The sequence below is a fragment of the Oncorhynchus clarkii genome, chromosome 24, assembly GCF_045791955.1.
Source record: "Oncorhynchus clarkii lewisi isolate Uvic-CL-2024 chromosome 24, UVic_Ocla_1.0, whole genome shotgun sequence".
In the NCBI taxonomy this organism is placed as follows: domain Eukaryota; kingdom Metazoa; phylum Chordata; class Actinopteri; order Salmoniformes; family Salmonidae; genus Oncorhynchus; species Oncorhynchus clarkii.
This window is the reverse complement of record NC_092170.1, coordinates 39,857,423-39,880,087: the sequence shown is the minus strand read 5'-3', so window position 1 is coordinate 39,880,087 and position 22,665 is coordinate 39,857,423. Positions and strand designations below refer to the sequence as shown.

The 22,665-nt window shown below is 42.2% G+C and overlaps 1 protein-coding gene across 1 annotated transcript; it reads right to left on the bottom strand.

The window, feature by feature from the left end:
- On the bottom strand, positions 1-20,989 carry LOC139383100 (probable G-protein coupled receptor 149). Its single transcript, XM_071127411.1, has 4 exons — positions 20,000-20,989; positions 18,521-18,710; positions 17,687-18,153; positions 1-618 (listed from the first exon to the last, which is right to left on the bottom strand). Exons 1-4 carry the CDS (start codon positions 20,987-20,989, stop codon positions 1-3), a joined length of 2,265 nt encoding a protein of 754 aa, XP_070983512.1.
- Positions 20,990-22,665: the final 1,676 nt, after the last annotated feature.

Sequence of the window (22,665 nt, the reverse complement as noted above, 5' to 3'; positions counted from 1 at the left end):
TCAGTCTTCTCTGTCCTCTTCCTGCTTCCTGTAGGCTTCGTTGAGCAGCTGTATCTCCTCGCGGTAGCCTCCCGTCTCCTGTTTCTGCCTGCGACTGTTCTGCCGGTGGGCCTCCACCGTGTCAGGGATGTTGATGTTGATGTTGTCCACCTCGGGGTTCCCACTGTTGGGGATGAGCAGTGAGTAGGAGGCTGTCTCCCCCAGGTCACAGGAGACAAAGCGGTTCTCCTTCCGAGAATAGCGCAGCGACGGGGAGCGGGCGTGGGTGGACGACTGGCTGATGTTAGAGATGATGGACACGCTGTCCGTGGCCTCCTCGTTGTCACAGATCTCCAACACCTCCAGGTGGATCTTCACATTGGTGTCCCGCATTGCCACCTCCACCTCCGTCCCCACTCCCCCGGCCGGGCCCCCGGTGGTGGGGTCGTCTGCACTGGGCTCGTGGCCTACAGACTTTGAGCGGTAGACCTCCACCTTCTTGGTGGCGTGGGGGGAGATGGTGAGGCCGTCGCTGCTGACCTCGTAGGTGGAGAGGGAGAGGGTCTTCCCTGTGGGGGCATGCAGGGAGACGGTGCCCTGGAAGGCACACAGAGGGAGGGCCAGACCTCCCCCAGATCTCTGTAAGGACACAAGACAAACACAGACTGAAGTCAAAATCTAGTAGAGCAACAACTATACATTTTATCTAGGGCATATACAGAAATATCTCAATGTACATTTCCAATTATATACAGATCAAATAGGCTAAATAAATACAGATAATTTGTGATGCTGAAAATAAAAAAAATCAATTGACATGCACTCACTGTTATGAGCTGGAAATGGTAGTAGTTCTTAAAAGGCCTTTATCTTTGTTGAGAAACCTCTCAATGACATGAGCTCCAGTTACACAATATGTCTATGATATGTAACAGGGCAGCCTGATGAATGTGTGGGCCCACCAAGCTGTGAGTCCCTTCCCCTGAGTTCCCATTGAGATCGAGGGCCTTGGAAGTGTGTGTGTGTGTGTGTGTGTGTGTGTGTGTGTGTGTGTGTGTGTATATATGCAGGTGTGATTAGAGCACAGGGTATAATACCTTTTCTCTCATTTCAAGCTCCCCTGCGTCACTCAGCTAGGTGCTAGCATAGCTCGTGGTAATAGAATGGGTGATCTGCATCACTCAGCTAGGTGCTAGCATAGCTCGTGGTAATAGAATGGGTGATCTGCATCACTCAGCTAGGTGCTAGCATAGCTCGTGGTAATAGAATGGGTGATCTGCATCACTCAGCTAGGTGCTAGCATAGCTCGTGGTAATAGAATGTGTGATCTGCATCACTCAGCTAGGTGCTAGCATAGCTCGTGGTAATAGAATGGGTGATCTGCATCACTCAGCTAGGTGCTAGCATAGCTCGTGGTAATAGAATGGGTGATCTGCATCACTCAGCTAGGTGCTAGCATAGCTCGTGGTAATAGAATGGGTGATCTGCATCACTCAGCTAGGTGCTAGCATAGCTCGTGGTAATAGAATGGGTGATCTGCATCACTCAGCTAGGTGCTAGCATGGGTGATCTCAATCCATTATTACTTTCATTAACGAAGGGTCCCGCTTTTAAATTATAAGACTATTTTCAATAATTTAATATTTTGCATTTTGTCATGTCGCTTTAATGTTGATGTACTTGTATGTAAACACAGATTTCATTCGAAGAGAAAGAAAAGAGAAACTGACCCAAAATGAAGGAAAGCGTTGAAAATGTACAGAATCAGTGAGCATAGCCTTGCTATTGAGAAAGGCCGACTTGGCACTCAAGAGAAGACAGGCTATGTGCTCACTGCCCACAAAATGAGGTGGAAACTGAGCTGCACTTCCTAACCTCCTGCCAAATGTATGCCCATATTAGAGACACATATTTCCCTCAGATTACACAGATCCACAAAGATTTCGAAAACAAACCCAATTTTGATAAAATCCCATATCTACTGGGTGAAATACCACAGTGTGCCATTACAGCAGCAATATTTGTGACCTGTTGCCACAAGAAAAGGGCAACCAGTGAAGAACAAACAGCATTGTAAATACAACCCATATTTATGTTTATTTATTTTCACTTTTGTACTTTAACTATTTGTACATCATTACAACACTGTATATATATATATAATATGACATTGTAATGTCTCTATTCTGTTGGAACTGTTGTGAATGTAATGTTCACTGTTTAGTTTTTATTGTTTATTTCACTTTTGTTTATTATCTATTTCATTTGCTCTGGCAATGTAAACATATGTTTTCCATGCCAATAAAGTCATTTAATTGAGAGTGTGAGAGTGTGAGAAAGAGAGTGAGAGAGGCATAGCGAGTGAGAGAGGCATAGCGAGTGAGAGAGGCATAGCGAGTGAGAGAGGCATAGCGAGTGAGAGAGGCATAGCGCGAGAGAGAGAGTGAGAGGGAGAGAGTGAGAGAGTAATGGTTAAGGGAGTGGCAGGTTGTCTAACTGGTTGTATTGAGCTTGACTAAGATGAGTGAAATATTTAAGACATCTGGTGATCTGACTGAGGCATAAGGATCTTACCCACCCTGTCATTCTCTCCATCTTCAACCCCCTCTATTTCCTTTCTCTCTCTTATCTGTCTTACCCTCTGTCTCCCATTGTATCTCTTTCTCTCTATCCCACATTCGAGAAAACTAAAGCATTGAGACGTCAATATGCCTGCCGTGCCTCACAGTCACGCTGGGAGGAAAACACACTGTGCCAGTCGAATCAAATAATGCACCAAGCCCATCAGCGGAGCAACAGGGAGGGAGAGCAGGAGGGGGGAGGGAGAGAGGGGAGACATAGGGGTAGGCAGAGAGAGGGAGAACGAGAGAGAGAGATAGAGAGAAGTATATTTTGTATATTATCTACCTCACTTGCTTTGGCAATGTTAACACGTTTCCCATGCCAATAAAGCCCCTTGAATTGAATTGAGAGAGAACGAGAGAGACAAAGAGAGAGAGAGAGAGAGACAAAGAGAGAGAGAGAGAGAGAGAGAGAGAGACAAAGAGAGAGAGAGAGAGAGAGAGAGAGAGAGAGAGAGAGAGACAAAGAGAGAGAGAGAGAGAGAGAGAGAGAGACAAAGAGAGAGAGAGAGAGAGAGAGAGAGAGAGAGAGACAGAGAGAGAGAGAGAGAGAGAGAGAGAGAGAGAGACAAAGAGAGAGAGAGAGAGAGAGAGAGAGAGAGAGAGAGAGAGAGAGGGAGAGAGAGAGAGAGAGAGAGAGAGAGAGATGAAGACAACATCAATTCACACATCTCTCCATGGCCCCCAGAAAACAACATGTTTCAAACTTCTGGTCTAAACTGGTCTGTGGTGTTTCTAAAATGTCCTTAACATTGCCCAGAGATAGAGAGTGATAGTGAAAGCTAGTGTCACCCTGTCTTTATTAACACAGTGGGTAGAGTCACTGAAAGGCCAAACAATGTCTTCCTCCTTAATGTCTGGAAAACTAGAGGCTTGAGGCTTGTAGCAGTGGCGTAGTGGATGAAAACAGGACACCACAACAACACAACCCTGACCTCTGTTTTCATCTGTGAGGCACGTGACCTTCTGTTCCTAATGTGTTTCCAGAAATGTTACATGGGTATACTCGCGGATGGTCATTCAGTATGTGAGAACATCTTAAAACACACACACACACACACACACACACACACACACACACACACACACACAATACTATAAACAGGATGTAAACTAAGTGCCAAAACACACTCCTTGGTGTTTACACCCAAGGCACTTCCTAATCCACAGCACAGCAGCGTTGTAGAAAGCAGCCAATTTGTGTGTGTGTCTGGAGTACAATGCGTTTATAACGCCTTCCTAATATTGAGCTGCACAGTAATTATGACAACTTCCAGTGGACGTCTTCCAACCTATCAGAGCTCATGAACTGACACGTTGTCCACCCAATCAAAGGATCAGAGAATGAATCTAGTACTGAAAGCACAAGCTACAGCTAGCTAGCACCGCAGTCTATAACATGTAGTGAGTAGTTGACTCAAAGAGATAGAGAGACAATAGTAGAACAGTTTTGAACTAATTAATTAATTTAAAAAGGAAGTGAATACAGATATCTAGTTTTTTAGCCTCAAACACCGGGCTCAAAACAGAAAGGGATGCTATGTTAGCCATCAGGCTATGGCTAGCCAACAGAAAGGGATGCTATGTTAGCTAGCTGGCTACGGCTAGCCAACAGAAAGGGATGCTATGTTAGCCATCAGGCTACGGCTAGCCAACAGAAAGGGATGCTATGTTAGCTAGCTGGCTACGGCTAGCCAACAGAAAGGGATGCTATGTTAGCCATCAGGCTACGGCTAGCCAACAGAAAGGGATGCTATGTTAACCAGCTGGCTACGGCTAGCCAACAGAAAGGGATGCTATGTTAGCCATCAGGCTACGGCTAGCCAACAGAAAGGGATGCTATGTTAACCAGCTGGCTACGGCTAGTTAACAGAAGGGATGCTATGTTAACCAGCTGGCTACGGCTAGCCAACAGAAAGGGATGCTATGTTAGCCAGCAGGCTAGCCGACACTGGAACTCTTCCAAGTCGAGTTAGATTTTGGTTTTAATAATTATGAATTATCAGTTGGTTTTATTAATTTATTGCCACTGGGGCCCAGGGGTGTAACTGCTAAACTGCTTGAACACTGTACTGCATGATTGTAGCGGGTTTACCAACTAATTAGCTCTAATAGCGATGTTGACTAGCTATGACATTAGCTAATATGGTGACAACGATGTAGGCTGTGTGTAGCAGTTAGCGGTTATGATATGATATGAAGGCTTGAAAAGTTTTTTTCTCCTGGTCACAGGCAGCTGATGTAGTGTTCACTGAAGTCCACAAACAAAGGGAAAAGGTGAAGAAGAGCACGTAGACGTGAGAAGGAATTCTACAAGGAGCAAAATGATCATGCTGTTTGTATGTGGCTGCTATGAAAGTGAACTGTGTCTGCGTGTGATTCATTCCGCCGATTTTCTTGAAAAAACATTTCTTAAAAGGAAGCAAACAGGAAATAAACATACCTGAATTTGTCCAATACAAACTCTCGTTTGCAACTGTTGGACTGTTGATCAGCTAGATGTAGACAGGAGTGTGCAAGGCAGTATTGAATGTGTCACTGTCTGTCAGTTTGACTGATCAAATTTCTCTCGACTTGTGCACCTACGTTGTAAACTTTTATAGGCTAGATTGTAGCAACTTCATGATGGGTTTAGGGAAAATTTGAGTATCATGTAGTAGCCTAAACCTATCGGTGTTACATTTAACTAGGTGAATGGAATATGAATGACAGTCATCCAATATCCTGTAATAGAAATATGGCCATGTTCACGAAACAAAAATCATCCTCTCTCATCTTAAACGTCTCCGAACGTCACTGAATTTAGGTAATATGTTCTTGTAGGTAGGGGTAAAAGTGATCAGGCAATCGGGATAGGTAATCAAGAGAGTAGCAGCAGCAGCAGTAGCAGCAGCAGCATATGTGAAGAGTATGAAAGAGTGTGGAAGATCCACAGATGATGCAATCTCTGTTGCACTCCACAATGTCCTTTCCCACCTGGACAAAAGGAACACTTATGTGAGAATGCTCTTCATTGACTACAGCTAAGGATCCTGGGACTCAACACCTCCCTCTGCTACTGGATCCTGGATTTCCTGACGGGCCGCCCCCAGGTGGTGAGGGTAGGTAGCAACACATCTGCCATCCTGAACACTGGAGCTTCCCAGGGGTGCGTGCTCAGTCCACTCCTGTACTCCCTGTTCACCCACAACTGCATGGCCAGGCACGACTCCAACACCATCATTAAGTTTGCAGTCGCATTAACATCTGCTAACCGTGTGTATGTGACAAATAAAATTTGATTTGATTTGATTTGGTAGGCCTGATCACCGACAATGATGAGACAGCCAATAGGGAGGAGGTCAGAGACCTGGCCGGGTGGTGCCAGAATAACAACCTATCCCTCAATGTAACCAAGACTAAGGAGATGATTGTGGACTACAGGAAAAGGAGGACTGAGCACGCCCCCATTATCATCGACGAGCCTGTAGTGGAGCAGGTTCAGAGCTTCAAGTTCCTTGGTGTCCACATCAACAACAAACTACAATGGTCCAAACACACCAAGACAGTCGTGAAGAGGGCACGACAAAGCCTATTCCCCCTCAGGAAATGAAAAAGATTTGGCATGGGTCCTGAGATCCTCAAAATGTTCTACAGCTGCAACATCGAGAGCATCTTGACTGGTTGCATCACTGCCTGGTACGGCAATTGCTCGGCCTCCGACCGCAAGGTACTACAGAGGGTAGTGCGTACGGCCCAGTACATCACTGGGGCTAAGCTGCCTGCCATCCAGGACCTCTACACCAGGCAGTGTCAGAGGAAGGCCCTAATTGTCAAAGACCCCAGCCACCCCAGTCATAGACTGTTCTCTCTACTACCGCCTGGCAAGCGGTACCGGAGTGCTAAGTCTAGGACAAAAAGGTTTCTCAACAGATTTTACCCCCAAGCCATAAGACTCCTGAACAGGTAATCAAATGGCTACCGGGACTATCTGCATTGTGTTCCCCCCCAACCCCTCTTTTTACACTGCTGCTACTGTCTGTTTATCTTATATGCATAGTCACTTTAACTACACATCCATGTACATACTACCTCAATTGGCCCGACCAACCAGTGCTCCCACACATTGGCTAACCAGGCTATCTGCATTGTGTCCCACCACCCACCAACCCCTCTGTTTACGCTGCTGCTACTCTCTGTTTATCATATATGCATAGTCACTTTAACCATACCTACATGTACATACTATCTCGATCGGCCTGACTAACCAGTGTCTGTATAGAGCCTCGCTACTGTTATTTTTCACTGTCTTTTTACTGTTGTTTTATTTCTTTACCTACCTATTGTTCACCTAATACCTTTTTGCACTGTTGGTTAGAGCCTGTAAGTAAACATTTCACTGTAAGGTCTACATCTGTTGTATTCAGCGCACGTGACAAATTAACTTTGATTTGACTCTAGGGCCTTCATCTGACACCGCCTGGTATAGAGGTCCAGGATGTCGGGGAGCTTGGCTCCAGTGATGTACTGGGCGGTATGCATTACCCTTTCAAGCACCTTATGGTTCGATGCCAAGAAGTTGACGCCAGTCAAGATGCTCTCAATGGTGCAGCTGTAGAACTTTTTGAGGATTTGAGGGCCTGTCCCAAACATTTTCAGCCTCCTGAGTGGGAAGAGGAGTTGGCATGCACTATTCACGACTGTGTTGGTGTGTTTGGACCACGATAGTTCCTTAGTGATGGAGACACAGAGGAACTCAAAACTCTCAATCCATTTCACTACAGCCCCTTTTAGAGTCGTGCGGTTATGGGTGAACAGGGAGTACAGGAAGGGACTAAGCATGCACCCCTGACAGTCCCCCATGTTGAGGGCCAGTGTGGCGCATGTGTTGTTGCCTACCTTCACCACCTGGAGGCTGCCAGTCAAGAAGTCCATGATCTAGTTGCAGAGGGAGGTGTTCAGTCCCAGTGTCCTGAGCTTAGTGATGAGCTTGGAGGGCACTATGGTGTTGAAAACTGAGCTGTATTCAATTAACAGCATTCTCACATAGGTGTTCCTTTTATCCAAGTGGGAAAGGGCAGTGTGGAGTACACTAGAGATTGCGTCATCTGTGGATCTGTTGGGGTGGTATGCAAATTGGAGTGGGTCCAGGGTGTCTGGGATGATGGTGTTGATGTGAGCCATGGCCAGCCTTTAGAAGACATTTTGTCTCGTCTAGCAGGCTCGTGTCACTATGCAGCTCGCGGCTGGGTTCCCCTTTGTACTTCTTGATAGTTTGCAAGCCCTGCCACATCCGACGTGTGTCAAAGCCGGGCATAGTAAGATTCAATCTTAGTCCTGTATTGATACTTTGCCTGTTTGATGGTTCGTCGGAGGGTGTGTGCATGTGTGTGGAAAGCCTGGTCCCAACCACCTGAGAGTTCCCTACTACCCCAAAGCGGAATCGCTCAGAACAGGTGACACCTGTGGTGACACAGATTTACCATTCATTTTCTATTTCAAAACATAGTTTCCATTTCACAACATACTGTACCCTACACATTCTACTTTAAAACATACTGTATTCTACACTTTACACTGCTCCAGATTGCAGCCATCCAGCCACAGGATGGCTGCAATCTGGAGCAGTGTAAAGTGTAGAATACAGTATGTTTTAAAGTAGAATGTGTAGGGTACAGTATGTTGTGAAATGGAAACTATGTTTTGAAATAGAAAATGAATGGTAAATCTGTTGTAAAGTAGAAAGTGTAGGGTACAGTATGTTGTAATGTAGAATGTGTAGGGTACAGTATGTTGTAATGTAGAAAGTAGAATGTGTAGGATACAGTATGTTCTCTGACTTATCCTGGCTGTCATCTCAATATCATTCAGTCTGACTTCTCCTGGCTGTCATCTCAATATCATTCAGTCTGACTTCTCCTGGCTGTCATCTCAATATCATTCAGTCTGACTTCTGGCTGTCAGCTCAATATCATTCAGTCTGACTTCTGGCTGTCATCTCAATATCATTCAGTCTGACTTCTCCTTGCTGTCTGCTCAATATCATTCAGTCTGACTTCTGGCTGTCATCTCACTATCATTCAGTCTGACTTCTCCTGGCTGTCTGCTCAATATCATTCAGTCTGACCTCTGGCTGTCATCTCAATATCATTCAGTCTGACTTCTCCTTGCTGTCTGCTCAATATCATTCAGTCAGGAACCCATTACCAGAACAATACTCAGAGTACAATACACACACACACGCACGCAAACCCACAGTGTTTGAGTGTGAATGTGTGTCTTTGAGATAGGGGACTGAGTGTGAATGTGTGTCTTTGAGATAGGGGACTGAGTGTGAATGTGTGTCTTTGAGATAGGGGACTGAGTGTGAATGTGTGTCTTTGAGATAGGGGACTGAGTGTGAATGTGTGTCTTTGAGATAGGGGACTGAGTGTGAATGTGTGTCTTTGAGATAGGGGACTGAGTGTGAATGTGTGTCTTTGAGATAGGGGACTGAGTGTGAATGTGTGTCTTTGAGATAGGGGACTGAGTGTGAATGTGTGTCTTTGAGATAGGGGACTGAGTGTGAATGTGTGTCTTTGAGATAGGGAACTGAGTGTGAATGTGTGTCTTTGAGATAGGCGACTGAGTGTGAATGTGTGTCTTTGAGATAGGGGACTGAGTGTGAATGTGTGTCTTTGAGATAGGGGACTGAGTGGTGTTAAAAACTGCTCTGTCTCTTCTCATCGTTCGCTCCTTTGTTTTCTAAATCCTTTCCTTCAGCAGTGGAGCGACTGTATTGCCTACATCCAGCTGTATACCGTATTCACGCACAGCCAAAACCTCCCTCACACCTTCTTCCGCTGTCGTTATTCACATCAGGTCTGGAAACAGTCTTAAAAAAACTGTCTTACAGAACTGAATCTAAATAGACAGACCTGACGTTTTCAAAGTTCACAAAGAGTTCATGGATTTCATGGAAGGTAATGCCTATCCTGAGAAATTAGACTAGAATCACAGGGTTATATCTGAATAACACGAATATTCCTAAAACCACAACTGTCAAATACAACGCACAATCCTACTATTCTGAGGTAAATGGTTAACTAAGACAGGAAGGACAGCAAAACAACATAGTCATTTAACTGTAGGCCTATCTCCTGTTATCATTTAACTGTAGGCCTATCTCCTGTTATCATTTAACTGTAGGTCTATCTCCTGTTATCATTTAACTGTAGGTCTATCTCCTGTTATCATTTAACTGTAGGTCTATCTCCTGTTATCATTTAACTGTAGGTATATCTCCTGTTATCATTTAACTGTAGGCCTATCTCCTGTTATCATTTAACTGTAGGTCTATCTCCTGTTATCATTTAACTGTAGGTCTATCTCCTGTTATCATTTAACTGTAGGTCTATCTCCTGTTATCATTTAACTGTAGGTCTATCTCCTGTTATCATTTAACTGTAGGTCTATCTCCTGTTATCATTTAACTGTAGGTCTATCTCCTGTTATCATTTAACTGTAGGCCTATCTCCTGTTATCATTTAACTGTAGGTCTATCTCCTGTTATCATTTAACTGTAGGTATATCTCCTGTTGTCATTTAACTGTAGGCCTATCTCCTGTTATCATTTAACTGTAGGTCTATCTCCTGTTATCATTTAACTGTAGGCCTATCTCCTGTTATCATTTAACTGTAGGTCTATCTCCTGTTATCATTTAACTGTAGGTCTATCTCCTGTTATCATTTAACTGTAGGTCTATCTCCTGTTATCATTTAACTGTAGGTATATCTCCTGTGGTCATTTAACTGTAGGCCTATCTCCTGTTATCATTTAACTGTAGGTCTATCTCCTGTTATCATTTAACTGTAGGTCTATCTCCTGTTATCATTTAACTGTAGGTATATCTCCTGTTATCATTTAACTGTAGGTCTATCTCCTGTTATCATTTAACTGTAGGTATATCTCCTGTTATCATTTAACTGTAGGTCTATCTCCTGTTATCATTTAACTGTAGGTCTATCTCCTGTTATCATTTAACTGTAGGTCTATCTCCTGTTATCATTTAACTGTAGGTCTATCTCCTGTTATCATTTAACTGTAGGTATATCTCCTGTTATCATTTAACTGTAGGTCTATCTCCTGTTATCATTTAACTGTAGGTCTATCTCCTGTTATCATTTAACTGTAGGTATATCTCCTGTTATCATTTAACTGTAGGTCTATCTCCTGTTATCATTTAACTGTAGGTCTATCTCCTGTTATCATTTAACTGTAGGTCTATCTCCTGTTATCATTTAACTGTAGGTCTATCTCCTGTTATCATTTAACTGTAGGCCTATCTCCTGTTATCATTTAACTGTAGGTCTATCTCCTGTTATCATTTAACTGTAGGCCTATCTCCTGTTATCATTTAACTGTAGGCCTATCTCCTGTTATCATTTAACTGTAGGCCTATCTCCTGTTATCATTTAACTGTAGGCCTATCTCCTGTTATCATTTAACTGTAGGTCTATCTCCTGTTATCATTTAACTGTAGGTCTATCTCCTGTTATCATTTAACTGTAGGTCTATCTCCTGTTATCATTTAACTGTAGGTATATCTCCTGTTATCATTTAACTGTAGGCCTATCTCCTGTTATCATTTAACTGTAGGTCTATCTCCTGTTATCATTTAACTGTAGGTCTATCTCCTGTTATCATTTAACTGTAGGTCTATCTCCTGTTATCATTTAACTGTAGGTCTATCTCCTGTTATCATTTAACTGTAGGTCTATCTCCTGTTATCATTTAACTGTAGGTCTATCTCCTGTTATCATTTAACTGTAGGTCTATCTCCTGTTATCATTTAACTGTAGGCCTATCTCCTGTTATCATTTAACTGTAGGTCTATCTCCTGTTATCATTTAACTGTAGGTATATCTCCTGTTGTCATTTAACTGTAGGCCTATCTCCTGTTATCATTTAACTGTAGGTCTATCTCCTGTTATCATTTAACTGTAGGCCTATCTCCTGTTATCATTTAACTGTAGGTCTATCTCCTGTTATCATTTAACTGTAGGTCTATCTCCTGTTATCATTTAACTGTAGGTCTATCTCCTGTTATCATTTAACTGTAGGTATATCTCCTGTTGTCATTTAACTGTAGGCCTATCTCCTGTTATCATGTAACTGTAGGTCTATCTCCTGTTATCATTTAACTGTAGGTCTATCTCCTGTTATCATTTAACTGTAGGTATATCTCCTGTTATCATTTAACTGTAGGTCTATCTCCTGTTATCATTTAACTGTAGGTATATCTCCTGTTATCATTTAACTGTAGGTCTATCTCCTGTTATCATTTAACTGTAGGTCTATCTCCTGTTATCATTTAACTGTAGGTCTATCTCCTGTTATCATTTAACTGTAGGTCTATCTCCTGTTATCATTTAACTGTAGGTATATCTCCTGTTATCATTTAACTGTAGGTCTATCTCCTGTTATCATTTAACTGTAGGTCTATCTCCTGTTATCATTTAACTGTAGGTATATCTCCTGTTATCATTTAACTGTAGGTCTATCTCCTGTTATCATTTAACTGTAGGTCTATCTCCTGTTATCATTTAACTGTAGGTCTATCTCCTGTTATAATTTAACTGTAGGTCTATCTCCTGTTATCATTTAACTGTAGGTCTATCTCCTGTTATCATTTAACTGTAGGTCTATCTCCTGTTATCATTTAACTGTAGGTCTATCTCCTGTTATCATTTAACTGTAGGCCTATCTCCTGTTATCATTTAACTGTAGGTCTATCTCCTGTTATCATTTAACTGTAGGCCTATCTCCTGTTATCATTTAACTGTAGGCCTATCTCCTGTTATCATTTAACTGTAGGCCTATCTCCTGTTATCATTTAACTGTAGGTCTATCTCCTGTTATCATTTAACTGTAGGTCTATCTCCTGTTATCATTTAACTGTAGGTCTATCTCCTGTTGTCATTTAACTGTAGGCCTATCTCCTGTTGTCATTTAACTGTAGGCCTATCTCCTGTTATCATTTAACTGTAGGTCTATCTCCTGTTGTCATTTAACTGTAGGTCTATCTCCTGTTATCATTTAACTGTAGGTCTATCTCCTGTTATCATTTAACTGTAGGTCTATCTCCTGTTATCATTTAACTGTAGGCCTATCTCCTGTTATCATTTAACTGTAGGTCTATCTCCTGTTATCATTTAACTGTAGGTCTATCTCCTGTTATCATTTAACTGTAGGTCTATCTCCTGTTGTCATTTAACTGTAGGCCTATCTCCTGTTATCATTTAACTGTAGGTCTATCTCCTGTTGTCATTTAACTGTAGGTCTATCTCCTGTTATCATTTAACTGTAGGTCTATCTCCTGTTATCATTTAACTGTAGGTCTATCTCCTGTTATCATTTAACTGTAGGCCTATCTCCTGTTATCATTTAACTGTAGGCCTATCTCCTGTTATCATTTAACTGTAGGTCTATCTCCTGTTGTCATTTAACTGTAGGTTTATCTCCTGTTATCATTTAACTGTAGGTCTAACTCCTGTTATCATTTAACTGTAGGCCTATCTCCTGTTATCATTTAACTGTAGGTATATCTCCTGTTATCATTTAACTTTAGGTCTATCTCCTGTTATCATTTAACTGTAGGTCTATCTCCTGTTATCATTTAACTGTAGGCCTATCTCCTGTTGTCATTTTAATGGGTTGGTGGGGCGTAATGTCAGGGATAATTCACTGAAATGATTCTGGCCATCGATCTACGCTTTGATAACTGACATGAATCTGGGTTGCTGTGGTTAAAAGAACAGCCAATAACATTACTGTGACTGTAATGTGACTCTCTACAATGACTGGCACTTCAATGCAAACACAAGTCCATCTCTCTCTCTCTCTCTCTCTCTCTCTCTCTCTCTCTCTCTCTCTCTCTCTCTCTCTCTCTCTCTCTCTCTCTCTCTCTCTCTCTCTCTCTCTCTCTCTCTCTCTCTCTCTCTCTCTCTCTCTCTCTCTCTCTCTCTCTCTCTCTCTCTCTCTCTCTCTCTCTCTCTCTCTCTCTCTCTCTCTCTCTCTCTCTCTCTCTCTCTCTCTCTCTCTCTCTCTCTCTCTCTCTCTCTCTCTCTCGCACACACACACACGCACACACTAGATGCACACACACACACACACACACACACACACACACACTAGATGCACACACACACACACACACACACACACACACACACACACACTAGATGCGCACACACACACACACACACACACACACACACACACACACACACACACTAGATGCACACACACACACACACACATACACACTAGATGCACACATGGCTTGTTTTCAAGTGAAGCTGCTGGATGTTCCAACAGCGAACTGCTACAACGGGACATTTAAGTGACTTGTACCATCTGTGAGCTTTTTAAATTACCAATTAGAAAGCCATCAGGCTTGCCAGCGCCAACAGGTGCGCTCCGTACAGAGGCTATGGGTCATTTCTGCCTAACGTAATGTGTGTAAACTGACAAGTAGCCTAGAGAGATGAAAAGTCCATCTGTTGTATGGGGCAGTTCCTTAGAATTGGCCCTGAATTACAAACGTTTTAGTTACTGTAGGCCTACGCAATATCACTATAGCCGCTGTTAATTCATGATTGGTCTTGATTGTTCACTTGTTTGCAAGTGAGAATAAAGCAGAACAAAGGGGAATGTCTTGGAGGATAATCAATATTATACAACGGGTTAGTCTAATCCTGAATTCTGATTGGTTAAACACGTATTCCAGCTGGAGTCTATTCCACAAATTATTATTTGAATAGGTTGGTAACCCGTTGTACAAAAGTGATAATACCCTCGAAGCCGGTGTTTGTTGTATATATTGGCACGGTTTGCCGGCCCTCCACTTCGATACCAATATATCCAACAAACACCGGCTTCTCGGGCGTTATCACTTAATCATATGATGGCTAGATAGCAGGGGACACATTGGTCAGCCTCGTTCACACTGCAGGTCTTAATGCTCAAATCAGTTTTTGGGAATAGGGTACAGGTGACCAAGTCGAATGTGTGTGTTTAGACAGCAGTCATTTGCTGACCTGGCTACGCCGGTTGTCATAGTAACGACTTGTGTGAGCGGTGGTGTAGTCTGATTGGTGTTGGTTCTCCCGCTTCACTCAGAAGTTATGTAGCGAGCTAAGCTGACAACAATGCGTGGACGTTTCCCAGTCATTTCGAATGTTCAAAATCATAGAGTAAGAATACTTTTAAGTTAAAAAAATGATCCTACTTTCAAAACAAATCATTTTTGGCTAGTCACAGCAGTCAACTAGCTAGTCACAACAGTCAACTAGCTAGTCACAGCAGTCAACTAGCTAGTCACAGCAGTCAACTAGCTAGTCACAGCAGTCAACTAGCTAGTCACAACAGTCAACTAGCTAGTCACAACAGTCAACTAGCTAGTCACAACAGTCAACTAGCTAGTCACAGCAGTCAACTAGCTAGTCACAACAGTCAACTAGCTAGTCACAGCAGTCAACTAGCTAGTCACAACAGTCAACTAGCTAGTCACAACAGTCAACTAGCTAGTCACAGCAGTCAACTAGCTAGTCAGTCAACAGCAGTCAACTAGCTAGTCAGCAGTCAACTAGCTAGTCACAACAGTCAACTAGCTAGTCACAAGCAGTCACTAGCTAGTAGCTAGTCACAGCAGTCAACTAGCTAGTCACAGCAGTAGCTACACAGCAGTCAACTAGCTAGTCACACAGCAGTCAACTAGCTAGTCACAGCAGTCAACTAGCTAGTCACAGCAGTCAACTAGCTAGTCACAGCAGTCAACTAGCTAGTCACAGCAGTCAACTAGCTAGTCACAGCAGTCAACTAGCTAGTCACAGCAGTCAACTAGCTAGTCACAACAGTCAACTAGCTAGTCACAACAGTCAACTAGCTAGTCACAGCAGTCAACTAGCTAGTCACAGCAGTCAACTAGCTAGTCACAGCAGTCAACTAGCTAGTCACAGCAGTCAACTAGCTAGTCACAACAGTCAACTAGCTAGTCACAACAGTCAACTAGCTAGTCACAACAGTCAACTAGCTAGCAAGGTAGCTGTTTAACTTTCTAACACATTCACTAATTTGTTTGTAAACAATTAACAAGCTAACTAGCTACCACATGTTATGGTCAAAACTGTTAACAGAGTAGCAAGCAAGCAACAAGATATGGCAAATCATATAAATCAGATTTGACCTTTCAGACACAAGTTGCATGGCCAGGAATACGATGTGTACATGACTTCAAAACACCTACGAAAGTGGTTTGAAATGTGGCTTGAAATATCAGATTCCATGTGCTTTTTTGGCAGTTCGGAATCTGAACTGGAATCTGAACTGGAATCAGATATGCAAATCAATCGGATTTGAGTCCCTTCAAACTGCCAGTGTGAACAGGGCTTCGATCTATCTATATATATCTATGTCTTCTATCTATCTATATATATCTTTTATCTATCTATATCTATCTATATCTTCTATCTATCTATATATATATCTATATCTTCTATCTATCTATATATATATCTATATCTTCTATCTATCTATATATATATCTATATCTTCTATCTATATATATATCTATATCTTCTATCTATCTATATCTTCTATCTATATATATATATCTATATCTTCTATCTATATATATATATCTATATCTTCTATCTATCTATATCTATCTATATCTTCTATCTATATATATATATATCTATATCTTCTATCTATATATATATATATATATATCTATATCTTCTATCTATCTATATATATCTTCTATCTATCTATATCTATCTATATCTTCTATCTATCTATATATATATATCTATATCTTCTATCTATATATATATATATCTATATCTTCTATCTATCTATATATATATATCTATATCTTCTATCTATCTATATATATCTTCTATCTATCTATATCTATCTATATCTTCTATCTATCTATATCTATCTATATCTTCTATCTATCTATATCTATCTATATCTTCTATCTATCTATATCTATCTATATCTTCTATCTATCTATATATATATCTATATCTTCTATCTATCTATATCTATCTATATATTCTATCTATCTATATCTATCTATATCTTCTATCTATCTATATATATCTTCTATATATCTATATATATATCTATATCTTCTATATCTATCTATATCTTCTATCTATCTATATATATCTATATCTTCTATCTATCTATATATATCTATATCTTCTATCTATCTATATCTATCTATATCTTCTATCTATCTATATATATCTTCTATATATCTATATATATATCTATATCTTCTATATCTATCTATATCTTCTATCTATCTATATATATCTATATCTTCTATCTATCTATATATATCTATATCTTCTATCTATCTATATCTATCTATATCTTCTATCTATCTATATATATCTTCTATATATCTATATATATATCTATATCTTCTATATCTATCTATATCTTATATCTATCTATATCTATCTATATCTTCTATCTATCTATATATATCTATATCTTCTATCTATCTATATATATCTATATCTTCTATCTATCTATATCTATCTATATCTTCTATCTATCTATATCTTCTATCTATCTATATATATCTTCTATATATCTATATATATCTATATCTTCTATATCTATCTATATCTTCTATCTATCTATCTATATCTATCTATATCTTCTATCTATATATACGTTACCGGTGTTTCTTAATTCTGGTTCTGGAAACACAGAGGACCTGAGTAATGTATTGCCTCAGCACTACACACACCTGATTTAACTCTAAAGCTTGATGGTGAGTTGATCATTTGAATCAGCTGTGTAGTTGCTAGGGGCAAAAACTAAAATGTGCACCCCTTTGCGTTCCTAGGACCAGGATGAAGAACCACTGGGTTAGGCTATACAGGTCAAAGTGATGCAGCCCTAGTGTAAACATGTATTTACCTAGCTAGCCTATAGTCTAACTTGAGCCATATTATTTTCTAAATTTACGGCACTGGTTGGTATAGACTAAAAGTTTGTTTATGTTAGCCACTTAGGTAAACGTTGCGAGGTTAGATACCTGTCTGGGGGTCCTCTCGGATTTACTCCTACACCACTCCCAGTCCATCAGCTCCATTTTTCTGCACTCTACATGCGACAGTCTCCGTTCCGTTCCCTCAAACACCGACGACGTGTCGGTGAGGTTGAGGTCCTGGTCTCTGTGGTTATCGTGAGGAAATTGGAGGCAGTCTGCCAGCGCCAGGGTCTCTCCTCCACTTGGCACTACCTCGAGAAGCAGCTCGCCATGTTCACGCAGTGGGGAGCTGTCCACTGCACGTGGGGTCCTGAACTCCAGCTCGGCCTGAAGGCTCGCGACCCCGGAGCTGTCCAGCACGGCAAACTGGTTTTCTGTGAAGTCGCAGTTGAAGAAGTTGTAATAGGAAGGCTTCTCGATGGACGGGTTTCGGTGGGGTTTGGTCGCGTGCGATATCTTGTATATTCCGTACCCTTTTTGGAAGGAGAGGTTAAATTCAAACCTCTTCTTTGCTGCGGGAAGAAAATGAAAATGTATAGTAACTTTTGCCCCCCAAAAATAAATAAACATATTTCATTTAGATAAGTGATTGTTTTTAAATGTACGACATTGATGTATGCTTACGTGTTTCAGACCCAAATTATGCTTCATTGTAACAACTGTTGTCGCGTAAATGTGTTAGGTTTAATGTGTAGGTCTATACTGTATGTTATGGGGCATTTACCATAATACTGTGAGTTTGATTCTCATAGGCATATACTGTAGGGTTATGTAGCTTATGTTATGTTTAAATGGTACGTCGCTTTAGATAAGCGTCTGGTTTTTCTACTCTGCACCTCAGCTCACTGGCCTTTTACAATCACAGGGGGCATAGCCTACCGGTGGGCTCATGCTCTGTGTCCCGCGGGCAGTTGATGAAGCAGCCGCACGGAAGGTGGATCCAGCGATCGGAGAGTATGAACACCGGCGTGACGGCAGGCGCCAGCAGGGTCAGGAAGAAGCTCACCGTTTCCACCGCCTCCAGGTATGAGCTGCTGGCGTTTACAGCATGACGCACGAGCACCAGAGTCTGTGAATAAAACGGTACTCATCATTAGATGACAACACAGGGTAATGTGGAGTAACTGCCACCCACACACATCGTAATTCCAACAGAAAGCACTTTATGTCACCAAATATTCCCCAACACTTTCCCTGACTGTCACTACTCTTGGTCAATAATAATAAATGTTATCAGTCTCATATACCTTTTTTTTTAAGTTACTTTTTCAAGACAAAATGATTCTGAGGTGAGTTGATATGGTATCTCCAAATTTAGACCAAGTTTTATAGTGTACAAAACATTAGAGCACCTTCCTAATATTCCTAATTTTGTGATTTTAAAGCTGCTCTTTAATTATTTTTTTTACTTTTATTTATTATTCTTATTTTGTATTTTTATTTACTTTTTAAACTGCCTTGTTGGTTAAGGGCTTCTAAGTAAGCATTATTATCCTCCCACTACGACTTGGGAAAGCAGTTTATTAGGCTATAGACTCAGTTAATTATGATGAACTACACAGGTTGGTAAAAGAGAACGGTTATGAGCTTGATGTAGGCTGGGTTTCCTGTACAGCACTTTGAGATACCAGCTGATGTACGAAGGGCTATATAAATAAATTTGATTTGATTTGATTTGATGTACCTTTCCAATAAATATCGAGGGTCTTATTCTGGTGACATGATTATCGATGCTTGCCTGCCGTTGGACAAAATACAAATAATCTCTCTCTTCAGTCCATAATAATCTCATCATGTATGCTATACCCACACGGTATCTGAGAACTGTTGGCTGGAGCGCCCTGCCAATATCAGACTGAGCACATTTATAACGCAATATATTTTCTGTGAAAAGAAAATAACCCTCAGTAGTGTAAAATGAGATGTGAATTATACTGAAAAAGTATTTTTTTATGTGCACTACATTATCACGCACAGCCTTTTATCCACAACAAATCAGTTTGATGGAAACACATATCTGGTGGGATAATTTGCATATTGTTTTTATGCAGATTTTTTAATATTTGCATGAAAATCTGTTGCCAATTGAATGTAAACCAAAAGCCATAGTGAGGATATTAACAGTGAGATGTGCAATGCCATGTTGTGGTGCTGCTTACCCCACCTTACCCCACATGCTTTATAGAGTGGGCAGACGGCCTACGTGGCATTGCAGGACTAAGAAAATACACTGTATATAATGCAATAGCATTCTTAAACCACACATGAACACCTATTTGTTATAGGAGCATACATAGCCTGTCTATGATTTGATATTTTTTTGTAATCTACACATTCTAGCATCTCTAGGCGACTCACCATCATAGGCATCCACAAGACAACTCTCACCACCGCTAGGATCATGGAGAAGCGCTTTTGTGCAAAGAACACCGGGGATTCCCAGTTACAGATGGTACCGCCATCCCTCAGTACACCGTCAGAAGCAGGGTTTGAACAGGTATATGTTTCCACTTTGTCCCGCACCCCTAACCCTTTCCCCAACCCACCCGGACTCAGCTCGTTGTAGGTACTGAAACTTCTGTCCAAGCTATCCCGAGAGAAGGACGGGAGTTCGCAGAGAGGCGCAGACCCGTCCCCTCTCAGATCCCTGGCTATATCCAAGTAGTTCGGGTATAACGTCCCCTGTGGCTCACTGGAACACAGAAGCTGGTAGGTGAGAGGAACGAAGAAGATCACCAATCCGCAGAAACACACGGAGTACAAAGAAAAAAGGATCAGAAGGTAAAAGCCTCGTCTCTCCGGGAAGCAGCCGAGAGAGAGCCGAGTGAAACTCCCCCAGCCGCACAGGGGTAGTACACTGACGGCCAGGCTGACTACCCACACCCCTGCTATCGCCAACATCATCCTTAACGGCCGAGGGCTTCCTTCTCGCTTGGTAACGTAAAAGGTATAGGCTGCGATAAGGCAAGCCTTCATATTGCTGGAGAGTCCTTGGAACACATAGAGAAGTCCCGATAACGTGCATATGGTCACCGACCCTCCCTCTCCATCTCCATCTCTCTCCCACTGGAGGAGCATGAAGAGGGAGAGAGGTATCACGCTGAGCAGGTCGTCCACGGACATTGAAGCCACGATGAGCCACAGGATGGTTTTCCACCTCATCCGAATGAAAAAGAAGAGAGAATAAACACTTCCCAAGAAGGTAAGAGCGGCGATGGCGACGCACAAACCGAACAGAAGCAGGCTCATGTGTCTTTGCGCCTCCGTGAGGTCCGTCCTCTCGTAGCTCGCCGTGAAAAGGTTGCTGTTGTTCGGCGATGGGGAGCTGAGAGTCGAGGACATTTTCATCTAGGTAACTTTGTCGACCTGGCTTGTGTTGCCCAATGTCCAGCCGCCCATATATATATATATTTAAAATAAAAAAACTTTGAGCCAATGCCAAAATGTTACTAGAGTTATAACGGCACACATAGGCTAGACTACATCCCTGGTGAGTCACTCTGATAGGCTATATTTCAGCAGTCCAGTTGGATATATCTTGGATACATAACGGAAAGTAGCTTCCAGAATAGGACACCGGTGCACTTTAGACGCGCACTGGAGGAGATAGATGGCGAGACTCCTCGAGGATGATGCTCCGCGATTTATGTACAAACCCGAGAAGTGCGTGCTGCACTTTTACAAACCTCACTCTGTCGTCACTGTCTTTTCTTTCAATGGCAGAAGGGTAGGCTGCCGTGTAATAATAACATCTTTATACTTATACAAGTGTTCATCGGTTCCAAGTGTTTAATGGACACGTGCTTCTTCAATATGCCCACAGGGAGTGGGGTCATGGCCAGGGTCTCCATTGTCCAGCGCCTCAGGAACATTTGGGGATTAAGTGCCTTGCTCAAGGACACATCGACAGATTGCTCACCTTGTCAGCTCAAGGATTCAAACCAGTGACCTTTGAGTTATTGGCAGAATGTTCTAATGTCGAGGCTAGCTGCCATGTGTGTGTGTGTGTGTGTGTGAGCTCCGGTTTTTAGGGTTGTGTGTTCAATCCCGATACTAGGCACTAGTTTTTAATAGTTTTGTTTGAACAATGACGACCATTCTGAATTCATGCCTGATCTGTTTCAGACCGTACTGTATGGAAACACACTCCATAATGCTGCTGGCTCCCAGTGGTTCCTGCTGTCTTGCTTCAGACCGTACAGGGTGTATACAAACACACTCCATAATGCTGCTGGCTCCCAGTGGTTCCTGCTGTCTTGAACATATGTTTTATTTAACCTTTATTTAACTAAGCATGTCAGTTAAGAACATATTCTTATTTACAATGACGGCCTACCGTCTGCCCTACCGTCTGCCCTACCGTCTGCCCTACCGTCGGCCTACCGTCGGCCCTACCGTCTGCCCTACCGTCTGCCCTACCGTCGGCCTACCGTCGGCCCTACCGTCTGCCCTACCGTCTGCCCTAGCGTCTGCCCTACCGTCTGCCCTACCGTCGGCCCTACCGTCGGCCTACCGTCGGCCTACCGGGGAACAGTGGGTTAACTGCCTTGTTCAGGGGAACAGTGGGTTTACTGCCTTGTTCAGGGGAACAGCGGGTTAACTGCCTTGTTCAGGGGAACAGCGGGTTAACTGCCTTGTTCAGGGGAACAGTGGGTTAACTGCCTGTTCAGGGGAACAGTAGGTTAACTGCCTTGTTCAGGGGAACAGTGGGTTAACTGCCTTGTTCAGGGGAACAGTGGGTTAACTGCCTTGTTCAGGGGAACAGTGGGTTAACTGCCTTGTTCAGGGGAACAGTGGGTTAACTGCCTTGTTCAGGGGAACAGTGGGTTAACTGCCTTGTTCAGGGGAACAGTGGGTTAACTGCCTTGTTCAGGGGAACAGTGGGTTAACTGCCTTGTTCAGGGGAACAGTGGGTTAACTGCCTTGTTCAGGAGAACAGTGGGTTAACTGCCTTGTTCAGGGGAACAGTGGGTTAACTGCCTAGTTCAGGAGAACAGTGGGTTAACTGCCTTGTTCAGGGGAAC

Excerpts from the sequence above, each read along its gene's own strand:
- LOC139383100 (XM_071127411.1), bottom strand. The coding sequence starts at position 20,989 with ATGAAAATGTCCTCGACTCTCAGCTCCCCATCGCCGAACAACAGCAAC. Across the intron at positions 18,711-19,999 it reads TCTTGTGGATGCCTATGATG|ACTCTGGTGCTCGTGCGTCA; the intron begins GTGAGTCGCCTA and ends TTTTATTCACAG. Across the intron at positions 619-17,686 it reads CCGAGAGGACCCCCAGACAG|AGATCTGGGGGAGGTCTGGC; the intron begins GTATCTAACCTC and ends GTGTCCTTACAG.